Source organism: Myotis lucifugus, unplaced genomic scaffold (genome assembly GCF_000147115.1).
Source record: "Myotis lucifugus unplaced genomic scaffold, Myoluc2.0 scaffold_465, whole genome shotgun sequence".
NCBI classification, from domain to species: Eukaryota; Metazoa; Chordata; class Mammalia; order Chiroptera; family Vespertilionidae; genus Myotis; species Myotis lucifugus.
This window is the reverse complement of record NW_005871513.1, coordinates 166,576-185,803: the sequence shown is the minus strand read 5'-3', so window position 1 is coordinate 185,803 and position 19,228 is coordinate 166,576. Positions and strand designations below refer to the sequence as shown.

Here is a 19,228-nt window from a genome sequence, read left to right as displayed (position 1 = left end):
GGGGAGAGAAAGCTCCGGGAGCATTCCAGTGTGGAGATCAGAAGGTGCAAAGGCTGTGGGTGGGAGAGCATGCTGGATCAACAGGACAGGAAGGTGCAAATTGGGGAACAGAGAACCTGATGAGAGATGAGGCTAGAAAAGTGGGCAGGGACCAAATCATGCCTTGTCAGCCAGGTAAGAATTTCAGTCTCTATTCTAAGAACAATGGGCGGCCTTTGAAGAGTTTTAAGAGGGGGCGACATTATTAGAACTGTTTCAAAATATCCTTTCTGGCTGCAGTGTGGAGAGTGGTTTGAAAAGGAACAAGGAAGAAGATAGGAGACCACTGGAGCCTGTTACAAAAGCTCCGGGCACAAATGGAGTGAAGGGGATGTCTACTCAGCATTGGTAGAGTAGGGTGGTGTAGTCTGCTGGTTAAGGGCAGAATGATGTTAAAAAGTGTGAGTTCAACTACCAGCTTATGATCTAGGTCCCACCACTTCCTAGCTGTATCTTTGGGCAAGTCCCTACACATCTTTGTGCCTCAGTTTCCTAGTCTGTAAAATGGAGATGATAACAGCCCCTACTTCATAGGGCTTTAGTGAGGACTAAATGAGTTTTTGGCACAGTGCCTCCTTCCCTAAAAAGGCTCTCACTTGTAACACTCAAACAAGAAACCTTGGACATTGTTCTTAATCCTCTCCTACACCCAGTCACCAAATTTGGACAAATGAGACACAGCCCTGGTTCTCAAACAGTGCAAAGGAATCCTATGGTAAATGGAGAGGCCCCACATTCCTCATGCTGGATAGGTCACTTCTCCTCCCTCATGCTGGATAGGTCACTTCTCCTCTCTGGAACTCAGTTTCCCCAATCTGTAAAAAAGGTTTAGGGCCAAAGGATCTTAAGGTCCCTTCAACAAAAATGTTCTTCTAAGATTATTTCACTGGATCCAGCTCCCCCAGGGTACAAACCTTGCCTGATTCATCTTTGATCCCTAGCTCATGGTATTGATACTGCACATTGTTGGGGTCTGGTAAGTGCTTGCTGAATGAATGAATGAATGAATGAACACATATCACTCCCCTGCTCAAAATCATTTAATGGGCTTCTCTTTACTAACAAGACAAGGGCCTTCCCAGAAATCATTCAAGAGCCCTCTGATCCCAGCCTACCTCTGAGTTGAATATCCTCTGACCCTGGGAACTCCCACCTCCTGCACCAGAGAGCTGAGGAGCATTTGAAGAGCTTCATCCATTTCACAAACATTCACTGAGCACCTATTAAGTGCCAGGCCCAGTGCTGGTGCTGGGACTACAATGGTGAACAAAACCAATGAGGTCCCTGCCCTCAAGGGCTGATGTTCTAGGACAGCGGTTGCCAGTCAGTGGTCCGCGGACCACTCGTGGTTCGTGAGGTCCGAAAGGTTGGCAACCACTGTTCTAGGAGACACCGATGGAAAAATGTATAAAACGGCCCTGGCTGGTTGCTCAGTGGTTAGAGCACCGGCCCAGGGACCAAAGGGTCAAGGGCATGTACTTCAATTACAGGTTCCCCAGGCCCCGTATGGACATGTGCAGGAGGCAACCAATTGATTTGTCACTCTCACTTCAATGTTTCTCTCTCTTTCTCCCTCTCCTCCCTCCCTTCCACTCTGTCTAGATTCGAAATCAATGAAAAAAATATCAGGTGAGGATTAAAAAAAAAAAAAATCGGACTCAGTGGTTGAGCATCAACCTATGAACCAGGAGGTCACGGTTCGATTCCGGTCATTGGGGAACATGCCTGGGTTGCAGGCTCGATTCCCAGTGGGGGACATACAGGAGGCAGTTGATCAATGATTCTCATCATTGATGTTTCTATTTCTCTCTCCTTTCCCTTCCTCTCTGAAGTCAATAAAAATATATTTTTAAAAACCAGAAATGGACCACACAGTGCAATCAGTGTTATGAAGGGGGAACACGAGGTAGGGGGACACTGTAGGAGCAGGAGGAGGCCCCTAATCCAGCCCTGGAGGTCACTTCTAAACCCAAATCCAAAGGAGTTGTGGGAGGTGGGGGTGGGGAGGGAGAAGGTGCATGGGAAAGCCAGAGGCATTCCCTCCCTCCTGGAGGAGTGGGAATCCTTCCCCCCCCCTCCCCCCAGCAGGCAGGGGGTCCACCAGAGAGACTGGGAGCTACCTTCTGGGTAAAGCAGCCATTCTGTGAATGCCTGGGACTCACTCTGCTCCTGAGCCGACTCCACTCCGTGCCCACTTTGCACCTGCCAGGGGCATGAATTACCAGGTTGATTCCTCACAGGGACTATTACCCCCATTTTCGGAAAAAAAAAATTATTGATTTTAGACAGAGGAAGGAGGAAACAAACATTGATTTGTTGTTCCACTTATTTATGCATTCATTAGTTTTGATTCCTGCATGTGCCTTGATGGGAGATCAAACCCAAAACCCTGGCGTATCCGGACGATGCTCTAACTGAGCTGTCTGGCCAGGGCAATCCCCCGTTTTCAAATGAGAAAAGCTGAGGCTCAGGACCAGTGGCTTGCCCCTGGGACCCCTAAACGTCAGGCCTCATCCGAGGCTGCTGTGCTTCAGGATCCCTGCCCCTCCTCCCTGAACCTCTCTCTGGTTGGGCCCAGCTCCCCCAAGGGCCTTCCCCTGGGATCCCGCAGAAGAAAGCTTCCACTGGACCCAGCTCCCCCAGGGCCCCATCCCCAGTCCTCTCCAGCAAGCCGGCCAGCCCGGGCGTCGGCCTCCATCCCTTCAGAAGCTGCTAGGGAGACAATGGCGGGGTCTGCGGGGGAGGCGAGGGCGCGGGTGCCCCCCTGCCCGCTGCCCTTTGTCTTCCCGCCTGCTCCCCTCGCGCGACCGGGGAGGCTGGGAGGCGCCTCTCGCCGGCTTCCTCCTCCCATTCTTGTGCTAATTGGGTGTCAAGCTGAGATCAGTGAGAAAGAAATCCACCCCGGCTCGGGTTAAACTGCCGCCAAAGACCAGGGCTGAGCCCAGAATATCATTAGTCGGGGAGGAAGCAGGGCCCCTCCTCGGGGTGAGGGGCCAGCCGCTCATTCAGATCCCTTTGAAAGTCACTCGGTTGCCCCCGCCTTTGCCGCCGCTTCAATGGGCCCCTCGGAGGTATTTAACCTTCTTCCCAGGAATTGAAAGTGAGAGGCCACGCACTGGCTTGGGCGGCCACTTGCCTGTCCCGAGGGCGGTAGGACCTCCGGGGTCGCTGGAGGCAGGCCTCCCGGGCGCAGGCTGCAGATGGGGACACTGAGGCTCCCAGAATGGGGCCTTGCCTCCCGGCGCCACCCTTCACAGGCTCTGTAGTTAATGGAGAGACTCGGACTCTCTGAGCATCAAAATAGCAGCTGCTTTGTTATGGGTTTAATGCAGTAACGCACAGGAAGCGCTTTGCACAATTCCTGGCACACAGGAAGAGTTCCCCATGCGGAGGCTATCAGCCAGCCCAAGGAAGGGGTTTGACTGCACACTAGCACCTCCTGGCGGGCTCCCAGGCGCTGGAGGTGTGCAATTACAAGTGCCCAAAAGGCACTCATTTTCAGATCTTGCCTCAACTCTACCCCGCTTCATCCCCCGTAGCCAAACTGCACTTCACTCCAGGCCTTTACATTTTGCTGCTCCTTCTGTTCAGAACACCCTTCCCCTCTGATTCTTGGAGCTCTTTTTTTAAAAAAAAGATATTTTATTGATTTTTTACAGAGAGGAAGGGAGAGGGATAGAAAGTTAGAAACATCAATGAGAGAGAAACATCGATCAGCTGCCTCCTGCACACTCCCTACTGGAGATGTGCCCGCAACCAAGGTACATGCCCTTGAGCGGAATCGAACCTGGGACCTTTCAGTCCACAGGCTGACACTCTATCCACTGAGCCAAACCGGTTATGGCATGGAGCTCTTTTTTGAAAAGTCTCCCTGACCTGGAAACACGGTCCCCCCCACTCTTGTGCTGTCAGGAAGCCAGATTAGGTCAGCTAAGCACATACCCTTTGCTGCTTTACTGCCAGCCTCCTCTGCCTTGTCCAGGCCTGGGTCTCTATCTTGCTCACCCTGGGCTCCCTCACCCCCACCCCACCCCCTGCACAAACTCCTTTAGAATCTGCTCCATAGATGAAATTACTTGGTGCTCTGTAAACTGTGGAGCACTATACAGATGTCAGGAAATGCCCAATAGACACTATCATTAACTGCACAAGCACACACTGTGTGCACGGAGACATCTCACACAGCCATGTGTGCATGAGGCTGATTGCACACCTCCAGCGCCTGGGAGCCCACCAGTCCCACCGCTTCATGGAGGGGCTGATATGGAAGTGGGAAATTTAGGCCTAGTCTGGGGTCTTAACACCTGAACATACACTGAGTGGCCAGATTATTATGACCACCTGACGTTTGTAGGCAAATTAGTTAAAATTTCGCGCCGAAATTGCTGGAGGGCCAGATCATTATAAATAGGGAAGCAGGTTGTTTACCACGACAGTAGAAGTGATTTTTTTCTGAAGATATGGGTAAACAACGTGATTTAACAGCCTTTGAACGTGGGATATATATAGGCAGAGGAGGCTGGCAGTAAAGCAGCAAAGGGTATGTGTATATATATATATACACACACACACACACACACACACACACACACACACACACACACTGAGTGGCCAGATTATTATGACCACCTGATGTTTGTAGGCAAATTAGTCGTACACTGCATCGTATGGGATATGGAAGCCGAAGGCCTGTTCGAACACCTTTGCTGTCTGCAGTTACCAAGATAAAACATCTCCAATTCGCACAGGAACACAAGGATTGGACAGTTGAGCGATGAATGTGGTCCGATGAATCACATTTCCAGTTGCATCATGCAGAGTGAGAATTTGGCGCAAACAGCACGAAAGCATGCACCCCACATGCATGAGTACAACCCTTCAAGCTGGTGGGGGCAGTGTTATGGTTTGGGGCATGTTTTCCTGGCATGGTTTGGGCCCTTTAATTCGTGTGGAACAACGTCTGAATAGCACAACATACCTGAGTATCGTTGCTGATCAAGTTCATCCTATCATGTTGATGGTGTATCCCAATGGAGATGGCTTCTTCCAACAAGACAATGCACCATGCCACGGTGCTCATATTGTGCAGGAGTGGTTTCAAGAACATGAGGGAGACTTTACCTTGCTTAGGTGGCCCCCACAATCACCAGATCTCAATCCAATTGAGCATTTGTGGGACGAAGTTAAAAGAGCCATCAGGCAGCTGGTTCCACAACCATCAAATCTCACAGAACTGGACAGTGCTATTCATCAGGCATGGTGTCAGATTCCTCGCATCACCTTTCAACATCTCGTGGAGTCAACGCCAAGAAGAATCGCTGCAGTGTTGAAGGCAAAAGGTGGCCCAACGATATATATATATATATATATATATATATCCCACGTTCAAAGGCTGTTAAATCGCGTTATTTACCCATATATTCAGAAAAAAATCACTTCTACTGTCGTGGTAAACAACCTGCTTCCCTATTTATAGTGGTCTGGCCCTCTAGCAACTTCAGCGCAAAATTATAGCTAATTTACCTACAAACGTCAGGTGGTCATAATAATCTGGCCACTCAGTGTATATCCGTTTTTGACTATCATATACTGAGCAGATATCAGCACCAGAGAAGAGATTTCCATGCATGTTCACAAAGACAGCAACGTAGATTCCTACAGGAGAGGAAACTGAGGCTGAACCTGACTAACGGACTGGACTTGAACGTAGGCCTGTCTGACCTCCGAGCTGGAGCTGCCTTTGGTGGCTGTGTTCAATCTGGAGAAAGGCTTAAGCTCCTTCCCACTGGAGAGCACGCATGGCTGAGAGTTAAAGATACAAGGCCATATAGTCCTGTACACTGAAAGGTTTCGGGTTCGATTCCCCGTCAGGGCATATACCAGGTTGTGGGTTTGACCCGATTGGGGTACGTATGAGAGGCAACCAATAGATGTTTCTCACATGGATGTTTCTCTCAAATCAATAAAAAATAAATAAATATACAGCCCTGTTTGGCTCAGGTCGATTCCAGTCAAGGCATGTACCTTGGTTGCGGGCACATCCCCAGTGGGGATCCGGTCAAGGGCATATACCTTGGTGTTCCTCTCATCGATGTTTCAAACACTTCTAATCCCTCTTCCTTTCCCTTCCTCTCTATAAAATTCAATAAAATATATTTTTAAAAATAATATACTATATATGGAAAGGAAAAAGATTCAGCCGTGCTCTCAGGCAAGGCCCAGCCCCTTGGAAGCCTCAAAAAGCCCACCGCAGGGTCTTCTGGGATGGGTACCTCCCGGGTCCGGGGGGCGGGGGGGGGGAGGGGGGGGGTGTTCGGTTGCAGGGTGGGATGAGGGGAGGACTCAATCCCTGCTTCCTACTTGCCTGGGCTGAGGGCCTGGAGGGATTCTGCAGTCTCTGCACGCCCCCTGCTGGTCACACTAGGGCACTGCAGCCATGCCTGCCACAGCCCGCACGCCGCGCCCCCCCCAATCCCCTCCCCGCTCAACACCACTTGGCATCGCTTTCCAAGGGGCCAACTGCCACCCGGCCCCCACCATTTGCCCCCAAGAGAAGCAGCAGACTCCTTTTCAAAGGTCACTTCCCTAGGAGGCAACCCATATTCTCCTGGCCACCCGCCCCCTGCACTGTCAGCTGCTGGCCTAGGGTGTGGCCCATAGCCGGCTCCGCAGGCATGTGCGGAATGGGAGTGCTCTGGTATCCCTGTTGTCTTCTGCACCCGGAGGTGGGTGGAGCAGTGGGAAGGGCCCCCTGGCCTGTGGTTTACATTCCAGCCCCCACTACTTGCTATGTGACCTCAGCCAAGTGACACAGTGAAGACAAAAACCAGGGATGCAGGGCCTAATGCCCTGGGCTGGGTCGGACTCCTTTCCCATCAGGCCTTGCGTTTCTAGCCTGGGTGTAACTCCAGCGATGGGACCAAGGGCATTGCAGTCTCCGTAGCCCCAGTAAGACTGCTCCGGGGAGCTTTCCTGAACTCTGCTAGAGCTGGTTAGGCAACCCTGCTCTGCCTGGGCAGGGCCTGCAAACCCCTGGGGAAACGCACCCCAGGAAAAGGGAACAGAATGAGCAAAGGTCTGGAGGTGGGACCCTGCTCTGGGCTAGGTTTTCTCTTTCCAAGGCTCTGAGCAGCCCTTGCCTCATAATGGGTCCCTTCAGTTCTCTGAATCCTCCTTATTCCATTTCACTGATAAGACCGAGTCACTTGCCCAAGACTCAGGTGGGAGCTGAAATGTGGGGCCGTAGCATCTCACCTGCCCTAAGTCCAAATGAGTGAATAGATGGGTGATTGAGAGAAGGGGCCAGAGGGGCAGCAGGTGGGGCCTGAGTAGGCTGGGGTGAGCTCAGGTGGCATGCACACAGGCTGGGGGGAGTCAAGGCAGAGTTTATTTGCCCTTGAGTGCCCCCATCCCTCCTCTCAAAGCCAGGTCAGGACTGAGATGGAGGTGACATGGACAGACCCAGACAGAAAGGCCCTGCCTGAGGGACAGCCAGGCAGCCACCCACCAGGGAGAGGGTAGGAGGGAGGATGTGCAGTCGGGCGGCCTGCTGCAGGTCGGGGTCCTCTCCCGTCCTCCTGGAGGCGCAGGCAGAGCGGAGTCTCCCGCTAGAGCCGCGGCGGGGCAGGATCCTCTTCAACCAGCTGATCCACGGGCACTTCTGCCTCTGCCCACTCTACTGGCTTCCTGAGTCTGGGGGCTATGCCCTGGTCCCATTTACAAACTCCCTGGCTCTCTGAGGAGCGCTTGGCGACCCTCACCTCCCCCTGACCTGGCCAAGACATCATCCTGAGGGGCCCAGTCAGTCTCAGCCTGGAGCCCTGCCCGGCCTCGAAGACATACAGGGACATGAGGCTTTCACAGAAAGCCTGGGGGAGGGGGAGGCGGCAGTGAGTCACTTGGCAGTTTGAAGGGGGAGGCGGCCAGCACCTCACAGTTGAGGTGCTGGGCCCTGCTTGCTTTGGTCTGGCGTAACCCAGGACCCCCTGGGGTGTGAGCTGGGGCTCTGGATCCAGTATCTGCTGGCCCTGAGAGGGACTCAGGGCAAATCACAGCTTCTCCTCGCCAGCCTGGATTCGGGTGTAGGCCTCTTGGTCCAGCGGTAGGTAGCGGCCCTTCCGGGCATCCAGGTAGAACAGCGGGTCTTTCACGGCGGCAGGGTTAAAGCCCTCCTTCCGCAGCTCTGTCTTCTGTAACTTAAACGTCCCTGAGGGAGTAGATGACGGGGAAGGAGAGTCAGAGGGTGCAGGCAGGGGCTGAGCTCCCGGGAACCCACCCACCAGAGTTGGAGATGCACAGAGGAAGACCGGAGACATAGGAAAGGGCACAGGTGGGGCGGCAGATCCCTTCAGAGTTTGCAAAGAAGGCTCCATCCACTCCGTGATGTCCTGTTTCTCAGAGCAGCCCTGCATCACCCACCCCCTTTTTACAGAAGGGGAAACTGAGACCCAAATAGGGAAGCTATCTGTCCACAGCCACACACTGAGTGACGGAGAGGGAGCAGAACTTGGGTCTCTGTGATGGCTCCTTTGAGCTGAGCACCTCCCAGGTACAGGTGCAATGGCATTTAATCTGCTCATCAACCCGCGTGTCCATCCGTAGTCTATGGATTCTAAGATGCACGTTTCAGATTTTAACATCTCTGAAACAGTGTAAGTGGCAGCAGCCTTTTTACTAGTATCAAGCAGTGCTGACATGATGACCATGTGGGAGGTGGCCAGGCAAGTGAAACCGGAGGCTGAGCAGCCAGGGAAGGGCCGAGAAGTGGGGAGAGTCAGGGCAGGGCAGGAGGGACCGAGGAGAGCAGGGTGGGGGTCTGGCCATGGACTTCCTGCCCACCAGGTAACTCCTGAGTCGTCAGTGTACCAACAACAGAGGAATGGCATCACCCTGTCACGTGACGGTAGACCCACACTCATCTCTTCCCTGGATGAGGACCACGCAGTCATTTCCCCATGCCCCGCCCTAACTGCCTGCTACCCTCCCACTCTCCATGCAGCAGCAAGAGGGCTTTGTACAACACGAATCTGACCAGCTACTACCCTGCTCAAACAATTCTGTGGCTCCCTACTGCCCCAGCCCAGCCCACAAGGCTCTGGGCTTCCAGCCCTGCTAGCCTCTCTTCCCCGCCTCAGGCCACTGCCCACCCCTCTCACTGACTCCAACTTTGGGGGCCTCCTTTTACTCCTCTAGTGTCCAAGGTCTTCCTGCCTCAGGCTTCGCACTTGCTGTTCCGAGCCCAGAATGCCTCCCACACTCATATAGTCCTCCCTCTCATTCAGGTCTCAGCTTAAACGTCGCCTCCTCAGGGAAGCTTCCTAGTCCTCCGAAACCCCTTCATTCACTTTTCTGTCAGTTTGATCTGAATTCCGTTCTTAATCTTGGAATTCCTTGTCCTAAGGCTGTCTCCGTTATTGCTCTAGAACAGTGGTTCTCAACCTTCTGGCCCTTTAAATACAGTTCCTCATGTTGTGACCCAACCATAAAATTATTTTCGTTGCTACTTCATAACTGTCATGTTGCTACTGTTATGAATCGTAATATAAATATCTGAGATGCAGGATGGTCTTAGGCGACCCCTGTGAAAGGGTTGTTCGACCGCCAAAGGGGTCACGACCCACAGGTTGAGAACTGCTGCTCTAGAAGCTCCAAGAAAGCACAGGTCCTGTCAGAAACCGCTACCTATGCCCCCACGGCCTAGCACAGTGCCTGGCACATAGGTGGTACTCAATGAACATTTCTTCCATTAGTGAATGAATGAACCTTCTCTCTCTGAAGACTCCATCTGCTCACCTGTACACAGGGAGGTCAGTTTATTAACTACCTGCTAAGCTATAGGTGAAGTTCAAGTGACAGCCACCCAGGTCTCTCAAGAAGGAACCGGAAGGAGCCTAGGCCTGCAACTGCACGTTGGACAGGGGAGGAGACAGACCTGTTTTGTGAAGCTCAGGCATGAGGCGCAGGAAGATGGGACGGGCATAGAGGGGCAGCTCTTTCTCCAGCAGCTGTGCAAAGTGCTCCAGGTCGCAGCTGCCAGTGGGGTTGGCCACAGCAGCCATTCCGGCTCGGCCCTCGGTTCCTGGGGGTAGTGGAGTGAACCGTGAGCGGCTGGCAGTGCCCCCTGGTGGCACCTCCCCACACATACCTGGTATCTCCCACCAGCCCATACAAAGATACCTGGCACCTCGACCCCATATACTGCCACATCGGCCATGTCTAGCAGGCGGCTAAGTGTGCCCTCCACCTCCGTGGTGGACACATTCTCGCCTTTCCAGCGGAACGTGTCCCCCGTGCGGTCTCGGAAATACAGGTAGCCCAGCTCATCCATCACCAGTACATCACCTAGGAAGGGGGTGTGAGATAGGGCTTAGGCCAGGGAGTCCTCGCTGGATCCCAAGGATTTGCTTGGCTGTAGGGGATGGGATTGGGGGAGTCCTGGGGAGGTGTCCTCTGAAGGTGGGAAAGACCCCTTCATCTCTCTCCATCCCTACCCTCTGATGGGGCTGTGAAGGGCTAGGGAGAGGTGCCACTCACCGGTGAGGTAAGCCTGGTCCCCCTTGCTGAAGACATCTTTGGCGATCTTCTTATTGTTGGCGCCCTGGTTGAGGTAGCCATCGAAGCGCCGCAGGGGGTCCTGCTGGATGATGCGGCCCACCAGCTGGCCTGGCTCACCTGGGGGCGGGAAGGCGGGGCCAGATTTGCCATGGTGGCCTCTTCCACTGGGCTCCCCCACCCCCAAATGCACCCTACATGCTGATCTGACCTCTGGTCACACTACTTCCCAAAGAAATTCCACCCCGCCCCCAGTCCATCCCCCAGGGCAGGGAGCTTCTCTTGGCAGGCCTGACACAGGTAGGCACTCGGTGATGTCTGGTCACCTGAGCCAATGGAAAGATGAACAAATAGATGAAAGGGTGGCTGAACCCTACACGGACAGTCTGGCCAAAGCAGCCTCCCCTGGGCTCCTGGCTCAGCTCAAAGAGCTGCATGTTCTGCACCACACGATCCTCTTGGGCCACCCCATGAGGCAGTGCTGCCATCAGCCCCATTGCAAGGTGGGGGGACTCGGGCCCAGAGCTAAAGGGCTGAGCTAGGATCATCCCAGGCGGCCTGGACCCAGGGTCCTCAACACAACAGAGAACAGATGAACTGAGGGAATAAACGACTAAGAGAACTGACTGACAGCCACTGGTCAGAACAGGGTTCCCTCCCACCCACCTGTCCTGTCTTCCTCCTGGGCCAATCCCTCCCCTCTGACCCCCAATTCCAACCCCAGGGCAGACCTGGCTGGCAGGGGAGGCAGACACCATCGGGCCCCCGGATCAGCTCCATGGTGTCCTCGTTGACACGTACCAGCCGGATCGGGTACACGAAGGACAGGATGCGGCTGTTGAAGCCACAGGCTCCCACCTGCAAAGGCCAAGACCTGGGCCTGGGCTCTCCCCAGGCGCCCAAACTGGGCCCTGTGTGTGGGGGACACTCCAGCACCCACTCCCTCGCTGGAACTCTGCCCTCCCTTCGGCTGCCCGTGCCTCCGTGATCCATCCACGTCCCCAGCCTGAGTAGTACCTGGCTGTCAAAGTTGCCCAGGCTGCAGTTGCACTCGGTGGCCCCGTAGAACTCGGCCACCTGGGGGATGTTGAAGCGACCAGAAAATTCGGTCCAGATGGACTGTCGGAGGCCGTTGCCCAGCGCCATGCGCACCTTGTGCCGCTTTTCCACCTCCCGCGGCGGCTGGTTCAGGAGGTAGCGGCACAGCTCGCCAATATACTGCACAATCTGGAGGTGGACGTGGTGAGTCTGGGTCTCTGAGGTTGCTCTCACTTCCCGCCTCCCAGCCCCTCAGGCCCCTACCCCTGCTAGCTCTGTCCCTCCCCACCGGGCAATCCTTTCCCTCTCCGGGCCTCAATCTCTCCATCCGTCAATGGACAACTGGCTGCCTCAGCTGTAAGACAGACGTCCCCGAGTGGGGCTGGTGGGAGGGTCACGAGGGGACAGGGATGGCTCATCTCCTTCCCTCTCACTCACTGTGCAGTTGTACTTGATACAATCATCCCAGAACCGAGAGGCTGAGAATTTCTTCCGGATAACCACTGTCATGCCATGGAGCAGGCACTGCCCGATTCCCACGATGTTTCCTGAAGGCAGAGTGAGCCCTGGAGGTCAGTGAGGTGGGACACCCTTCCCTCCAGAGCCTCGTCTTACCCAGACCTTTGGTCTCTCTCTTTCCTGTCCTCTCCCTCCAACACTAATGACAATCACTCCCCTAGTCAGACATCTTCCATGGCTTCCCTGTGCCTACTGGATCAATTACACATTCCCCCAGAGCCTGCAGAGCTGGCCCTAAGTTCCCGTTCCTATAACTGTAATGATGCCCTTCAACTGGGGGTGGGGAGTGGGGGGGGCGGCAAGCTAGCCAGCCTGGCTTCTGCACCTCACATCTGCCTGCATTGAGTACACCTCTTCCAAGAAGCCTTCCTGGCCAGACTGAGCTCTTCCCTGGAGCTGAGCTCCTGTTCCCTGGCCCTCCCGTACTCACCACGCTGTTTCTTGTATCATGGAAGGTGTGCTCCCATCATTCATCCTGCCCCAAACACACACCCAACTCTAAGCACCTTGAGGACAGGAACTATATTTGTCCCATCTCTGTCTTCCCTTAAGCTCTTAAGACCAAGCAGCAAGGCCATGTATATCCACGGGAACAAACTGAACAGTCAGATCAGCCCAGGTGCCCTGCGGGACATGGCCATACAAGCAATCAGACTGGTGTGGCCATCTCGTTTTTGTTATTGTTGTTGTTTTTTGTTTTATTTTTTGGCCATCCTTGTTCAGAACTCCAGTCAATGGCCACATCTGGATCTGAACCCTGATTTCACTCGAAAGCTCATGTGTTTCAACTGCAACATGCTGCCTGCCAAGAGGGAGTGTTTCTGAGGCCCTAGGGCAGTGATGGCGAACCTATGACACGCGTGTCAGAGGTGACACGCGAACTCATTTTTTTGGTTGATTTTTCTTTGTTAAATGGCATTTAAATATATAAAATAAATATCAAAAATATAAGTCTTTGTTTTACTATGGTTGCAAATATCAAAACATTTCTATATGTGACACGGCACCAGAGTTAAGTTAGGGTTTTTTCAAAATGCTGACACGCCGAGCTCAAAAGGTTCGCCATCACTGCCCTAGGGGTTCTGGGACGGAGGAGAGGCCCACGTTACCTGCGGAGTGGTAGAGTGGGAGGCAGTCGTAGACAATGTCATCGGGCCGCATGCGAAATCCGTAGTACACCAGGGCAGCCATGCGGTAATACCTGGGAGGGCAGAGGGCGGAGAGCTCAGTGGGCCCCTGGGAAGGCAGAAGGGGAGGCTCCTGGGCCCTGTCACCCCGGCTCTCCCCCCAGGCACCTGTCCCTTACCTGCTGTGCACCACGATGGCAGCTTTGGGCAGCCCCGTGGTGCCCGATGTGTAGATGTAGAAGAGCTTATCTGAAGAAAACAGACACATAAGCATCTGTGAGAGGGGGCAGCACAGGGCTGAGTGCGGAGTCAGACGGACACCCGTGTGTGCGCATCATTCAGTGCCCACTCCCATCACACCTCCTCCAGAAGGCTACTCTGATGACCCCAGACACCACCCTCTGCTCTAATGCCTGATCTGTTCCATCAACAAACGTTTTCTGGGCCCTCACTCTGTGCCAGGCCCAGGGAGACATCAGTGACCAAGAAGAGTACAGGCTCTGCCCTGGTGGAGGTTGCAGCCATGTGAGACAGGCAGGTGCAGACAGGCATTCCAACACTGAGCACAAAGGGAAGCACAGGGCCTGTCGAAGCCCAGGGGCACCTGACCCAGGCTTCAGGGAGGGGAGGTGGCAACAGGGAGGGCTTCTCAAAGGAGGTGATGCCCACCTTAGAGCGTGGGGAGGTCTTAGAGCGCGGGGAGGTCTTAGAGCGCGGGGCGGTCTTAGAGCGCGGGGAGGCATGAGCTGCAGGAAGCAGGGTGCTGAGGTCGCTCCTGCACCACTGGCCATTTCTTTTTCCCACACTGCAGCCCAGTCCAGGGACTGCCACATTACGGTTTCTGTATGCGGCTCAGCCCCCCCAGGCGAGGGAGCTGCATGTTCCTTGTTGACCATCTCCTGCTCGTATGTGCCTGCTGTATGCCAGCCTAGGCTGCACACCATGAGGGCAACAGGCTGAACCAGTCTGAGTCCCTGCCCTCAAGTGGCTTACAACAGCACCAGAAGATAAGATATGACAGATTACATGACTATAATGAGGACAATGACCTGTTACTGAGCCCTTCCTGTCACACCCTAGCCTCCCAGTGCATCTCTTTCAATCCTTAGTCACTACTCAAAATAGGTTCTGTTACCATCCCCAATTTTATGGCTGTAGGAACCCAAGGCTCAGAGGGGCAGCTCAGGTGTTCAGGGTCACACAAGGGAAGCAACAGAGCCAGAATATGAACTAGTCCAAGCTGTGAGCCACCAGGAGATATAGCAAGCTCTGGGCTCCAGTATAGAAGAAGAGAGGCAAGAGGGTCTGGGGGGCTGCCTGGAGGTGGGGAGGTGGAGACAGGCAGCCCAGTACAGGGGAGGATCATAGCTCAACAGGGGCCTGTACTGAACAGGTGCTGGATGAATATTTAAAGGGCCCCGGGCCCAACTCCAAACAAAATTCAGAAACAGCAGGTTCCTGGGCTCCGCATGACCCTGCACATGTTAGGCATCCAAGAAGGCTTGTTCGACAAATCAGAATCAGATTTTGTGAGCTCCTGTGTACTCAACACCATGCCTAGCACTTCTCTACATACCAGATCATTGAACCTGCACAGTAACCCCGGAGTTACTGTACCCATTTTCCCAGATGGAAGAGGGAGGTGACATGACTCACTCCAGGTCACACAGCAAGTATGCAGAACACAGGCTCTGGCCATGAGGCCAGTGATCTGTCCTTGGCCACCTTAGGGCCCTCTGTGGGGGGGTGGGGGACTCACCTGTGAAGCCCTTGTCAGGGCGACTGGGCAGGTGCTTGGGGGCATCTTCCAGCAAAGGGTCCAGGTGCTCCGTGCTGGCAGGCACTAGGCTGGGCTCCCACGGACCAGAGCAGAAGAGGCTGATTGAAGGGTCCAAGCTGCCATGGATCTCAAAGACAGCTGGGGGGAGACAGGGCATATCAGCAGGCTGGCCAGGAAACCATGTTCCCAGGAACTCTGCTCATGTCAGGGCTGGGCATGTTGTCCGGGGAGGCTGGCTGGGTAGGCGGAGAGAGAAGCACCCAGGACCTCATAATAAGAAAGATGCTGATAGGAGCAACAGCTCCTATTAGCTGCTGGCTAACTACACAGTGGGCTCTTTATATGCATTCTCCTGCTCACACAACCTAGGACGTAGGTACCAGTATCAGCCCATTTTACAGATGAGGAAATTGAGGCTCTGAGAATGAGAGGGACTTGCTCACAGCTAGAATATGCTGAAGCTGGGAATCGAAGCCAGCTCTATCTCACATGAAGGTTTACTAGTCCGTGGGGGTCTGGTTAGAAGGAAGGAGTGGGGCTCAGAGGCTAGCAGCCCTCCAGCCTCTTCAGACAGCCTTCTCTCAGGCTCCCCCATGCATTACAGATGTCCACCCACCCTAGGCATGGGCCAGGTCTGGCCCACTTGGCCCCATTTCCTCTGGCTTCCTCTTTTTTTGTCCAAACATCTCCACTCTCCCCGCTGAATCTGTCCTCTTCCCCTTTCAACTTCTCAATAACCTTCCCTGTCCATTACTCCACAAACCACAGCAGCGTGGGGAGAAAGAACAGGAACACTGTGGCCCAGCCCAGATCAAATCTGGGTTCCACCACTTACCAGTTGCATGAGTTCCTCACACCACTATGAACCTCAGTCTCCTCATCTACAAAGCTGATGACAGTCCCTTCCTCAGCAGGCTTTGTGAAGATTAGAGATGCTCTTATAAAGTACCATGCTCAGCACCCAGTTAACATACCAGGTAAGCTCTGCAGGACAGCAGAGAATGGACTCTTGTTCCCATTTTACAGATGAAGAAATGAGGCCTAATCAGTCACAAGAATGGTTACCAATTAAATCTGAGGACTCACCTACCACCAACCACTTTGTTAATGCTTCAGGTGAAGTATTGCCTTGAAAACAGTATGAGTAGGTACTACAGTGAGGAAATGGAGGCACAGAGAATTCTGGTCTCTTACTCAGGATCACCAGCTTACCAGTGGCAGAGCCCAGGCCGTCTGATTCTAAGGCTCATGCTCTTAACCTCGGAGCTACACAGCTTCCCCCAGGGCTGGAAGAGGTCTGTGCAAGGTCCCATGAGACTTCCTGCCTGTCCCTGCCTCTTTGGGGCTCACCTGGGGCCATCTCGCTGCCAAAGATGAGGGCCCGGGCCCGGGAGGTGGTCAGGCAGTGGCGCAGGGCGTCCCGCCGCAGGTTGGTGTTGATCAGGGCCGCCTCCACGCCCAGCTTGGCCATGCCCAGCCACAGGCCCACGAACTCATTGCGGTTCTCCATGAAGAGGGCAGCCACGTCGCCGGAGGCCAGGCCCCGGGCTTGCAGGAAGTTGGCCACACTGCTCGAGTAGTCATCCAGCTGGCGGAAGGTCCAGTGTGTGTCTGTGCCCTCAAAGATCAGGGCTGTCTTGTTAGGGTGGCGCTGTACCGTAGAGGCAAACAAGATGGGCACTGTCCGCCGCTGCCGCAGGTACCGCCGGACCTTCGCCTTCACCTTCAGGAGCACCAGGCCGCCACTGTGTGGGAGCCAGCGAGGGAGCTGTGACTGCTGAGGCTGGGAGTGGGGGGGTCCCTGCACCCCGCCCCAGGGTGCTGCCCCATGGGCCTCAGGCTCCTAAGCCCCATCACTTGCAACACTCCCCTTGTCCACCACCTGTATGCTGGGCACCATTACACACAGCAGCCTGCTTGTGTCGTACAGGGACCAGGGCAATTACTCCCTCCCCTGTACAGAGGGGGAAACAAGGCTCTGCCAGCAGATGGCTTGCCCTGGCTTCATAGGTAGAGATTTGAAGCCCAGTCTCTCTGGCTACAGAGTTCAACCCCTACTACCATCCCTGTCTACTCTGAGTCTGCTGCTCCGTCAGAGCATTCTGGGCCTCCAGGGGCCTCCCACAAGGCCATATCATACCTCCCCCCGCATTGCCCAATAAAGGATGAGTTTGCGATTTGTCCAGTCTTCCTCTCTGTGAGCCCAGCAAGGGGAGGGCTCCATCCCAGTCACCACCTTGTCCTCTGGGCCCTGCTCAGCGTCAGGCACAGAGATGTTCAGCAGGTGTTTGTGGAATTGCTGGCCACACCCCACTCTCCTGCCCTGGCCCTGCCACCTCTGACCCCTGAACTGTCCCAGCTTCCCAGCCTCTATGCCCTTGCTGATGCTCTACCCTCTGGCTGGAATCCCTTGATCCCACCACCTTGAGGTATCTCTCAAGAACAACTACTTTGGCCCTAGCCGGTTTGGCTCAGTGGATAGAGCATCAGCCTGCAGACTGAAGGGTCCCAGGTTTGATTCCGGTCAAGGGTACATGCCTGGATCCTCAGTGGGGGGCATGCTGGAAGCAGTCAATCAATGATTCTCTTTCATCATTGATGTTTCTATCTCCCTCTCCCTTCCTCTCTGAAATCAATAAAAATAAATTTTTCCAAAAAGGAAAGAACTACTTTGCCTCCAGAAGGCCTTCTCTGATTCCCTGAGGCCCTGGCCTAAGCCATCTCTCTCGGCCCCGCTCCCACAGCTCTCCGCTACCACGCTTCCTGCAGCGGCCACTCTATATTTCCTTTTGAAATCAACTCAGACTGACAAATGCTGAGCTGCCTGTTCTGGGTGTGAGTCACTGTGTTGGACACTGGGACACTACTATGAGCAAGACGGCCAGGGTCTCTGCCCACACAGCCCTGCCAGCTTAGGGATTTACTGTGTCCCCTAAGGCTCTCTCAGACCAGTCCAAGCTTGGCCCGGGACTGGGTCTGCCTTGCTCCTCTCTGGGCTCCAGAGCCTCGCACCTGGCACAGAGGAGGCCACAGCAGGTGTTTCTGGCCCAGGACATCCCTATGGAGCACAGCTGACATTCTCAGGGGAGCAGGCTTTCCCCGATATCTGACGCGGGGCCCTCTCAGACTCATGCCAACCCAAGGACAGGCCCTTTCCCACCGGGTTCCTGTTACAAACTACAGACCCCTTTCAAACGTCTCCTCAACACCTCTCCCTAACTTCGTGTTCCATGCTATGCCCCGGGCCCCCAAGCTGGCCCCAGGCTAAGGAGCACCACGTTAGGGAGATTCCCCAGGAGGAGACTGTGACCTTGGAGATGGAGGTACTAGTGCCAGGGAAAGAGTGTGGAGAAGAGGCTGCTGCTTTGGCGCCCAGCTACCCTGTGCAGGTAGAGGCCCCGGGTCTGTTCTGTGGAAATTTTGTGGACGAGGAGCCCAGAGAGGCGTGGGAGACTCCAGGAAGGGCTAAGCCGGGTACTCACAAAACATCGCGCCTGATGGTCTTGATGAAGATCCGGACGAAGCGCCAGCCGCCAGACCCCAGATAGAGGAGCAGCAGGGAAAACGCCACCTGAGTCCAGGGCAGTTTCAGCACCAGCTTGGAGAATAGCAACACTCCCAGGAGAGACGCCCCCAGCAGCATCGTGGCCTGTGAGCACAGGGTAGTCAGTGGATTCAAATGTCCAAGTTCTCCACTTCCTGCCCAGTCAGCCAGGCCACTGTGATCCCATGGGTCAACCTGTAGTGTGTCTTGGCAATACAGAATGAGGTGGCCGCTGACGGGTTCCCTTTCCAGGGCTGCCTGGAAGGGGCAGGCTAGAGGCACTGGAGGGGAGGTGAGGCGTTCCAGAAGTGACAGGCAGGAGGCTAGGTGCTAGCGCCCTTGTCCCATCTCTGCCCATAATTCTCCGAGTGACCTTGGGCAAGTCCCTTTCCTACTTTAGGATTTAGTTTCCCCCTCTGAGCAATGGATGTAGTGGGACCTGCTCTCAGAAACCTTTCCCGCCAAAATAGGACAGTCCACTCTCCGACATTTAGGGTCCCTAACCAAAATGGCTTGGAGAGGGGTGCTAACGTAAGCACCTCTGGCTCGACTCCATACCCAAAGTCCTAGGCAGGTTGTGTGGATGACCAGGCCAAGCCACAACACCCAGAGGGGCAGCTTCCTGGGAAG

The 19,228-nt window shown here is 54.5% G+C and overlaps 1 protein-coding gene across 2 annotated transcripts in view; it reads right to left on the bottom strand.

Moving 5' to 3' along the window:
• Positions 1-7,404: 7,404 nt before the first annotated feature.
• Positions 7,405-19,228, bottom strand: part of SLC27A4 (solute carrier family 27 member 4) — a 12,807-nt gene continuing 983 nt past the window's right edge. The window contains exons 2-13 of one of the 2 annotated variants that reach the window (XM_006103132.3): positions 18,537-18,703; positions 16,405-16,799; positions 15,034-15,192; positions 13,454-13,523; positions 13,257-13,348; positions 12,067-12,176; positions 11,608-11,817; positions 11,322-11,448; positions 10,573-10,710; positions 10,216-10,380; positions 9,971-10,117; positions 7,405-8,245 (exon numbers count right to left, since the gene is read on the bottom strand). In XM_006103132.3, the coding sequence (XP_006103194.1) occupies positions 8,088-8,245; positions 9,971-10,117; positions 10,216-10,380; positions 10,573-10,710; positions 11,322-11,448; positions 11,608-11,817; positions 12,067-12,176; positions 13,257-13,348; positions 13,454-13,523; positions 15,034-15,192; positions 16,405-16,799; positions 18,537-18,697 (1,932 nt within the window). In that variant the 5' untranslated portion in view covers positions 18,698-18,703 and the 3' untranslated portion in view covers positions 7,405-8,087. The remainder of the gene's footprint in view (positions 8,246-9,970; positions 10,118-10,215; positions 10,381-10,572; positions 10,711-11,321; positions 11,449-11,607; positions 11,818-12,066; positions 12,177-13,256; positions 13,349-13,453; positions 13,524-15,033; positions 15,193-16,404; positions 16,800-18,536; positions 18,704-19,228) is intronic. The other variant, XM_023744473.1, reaches the window with a different exon arrangement.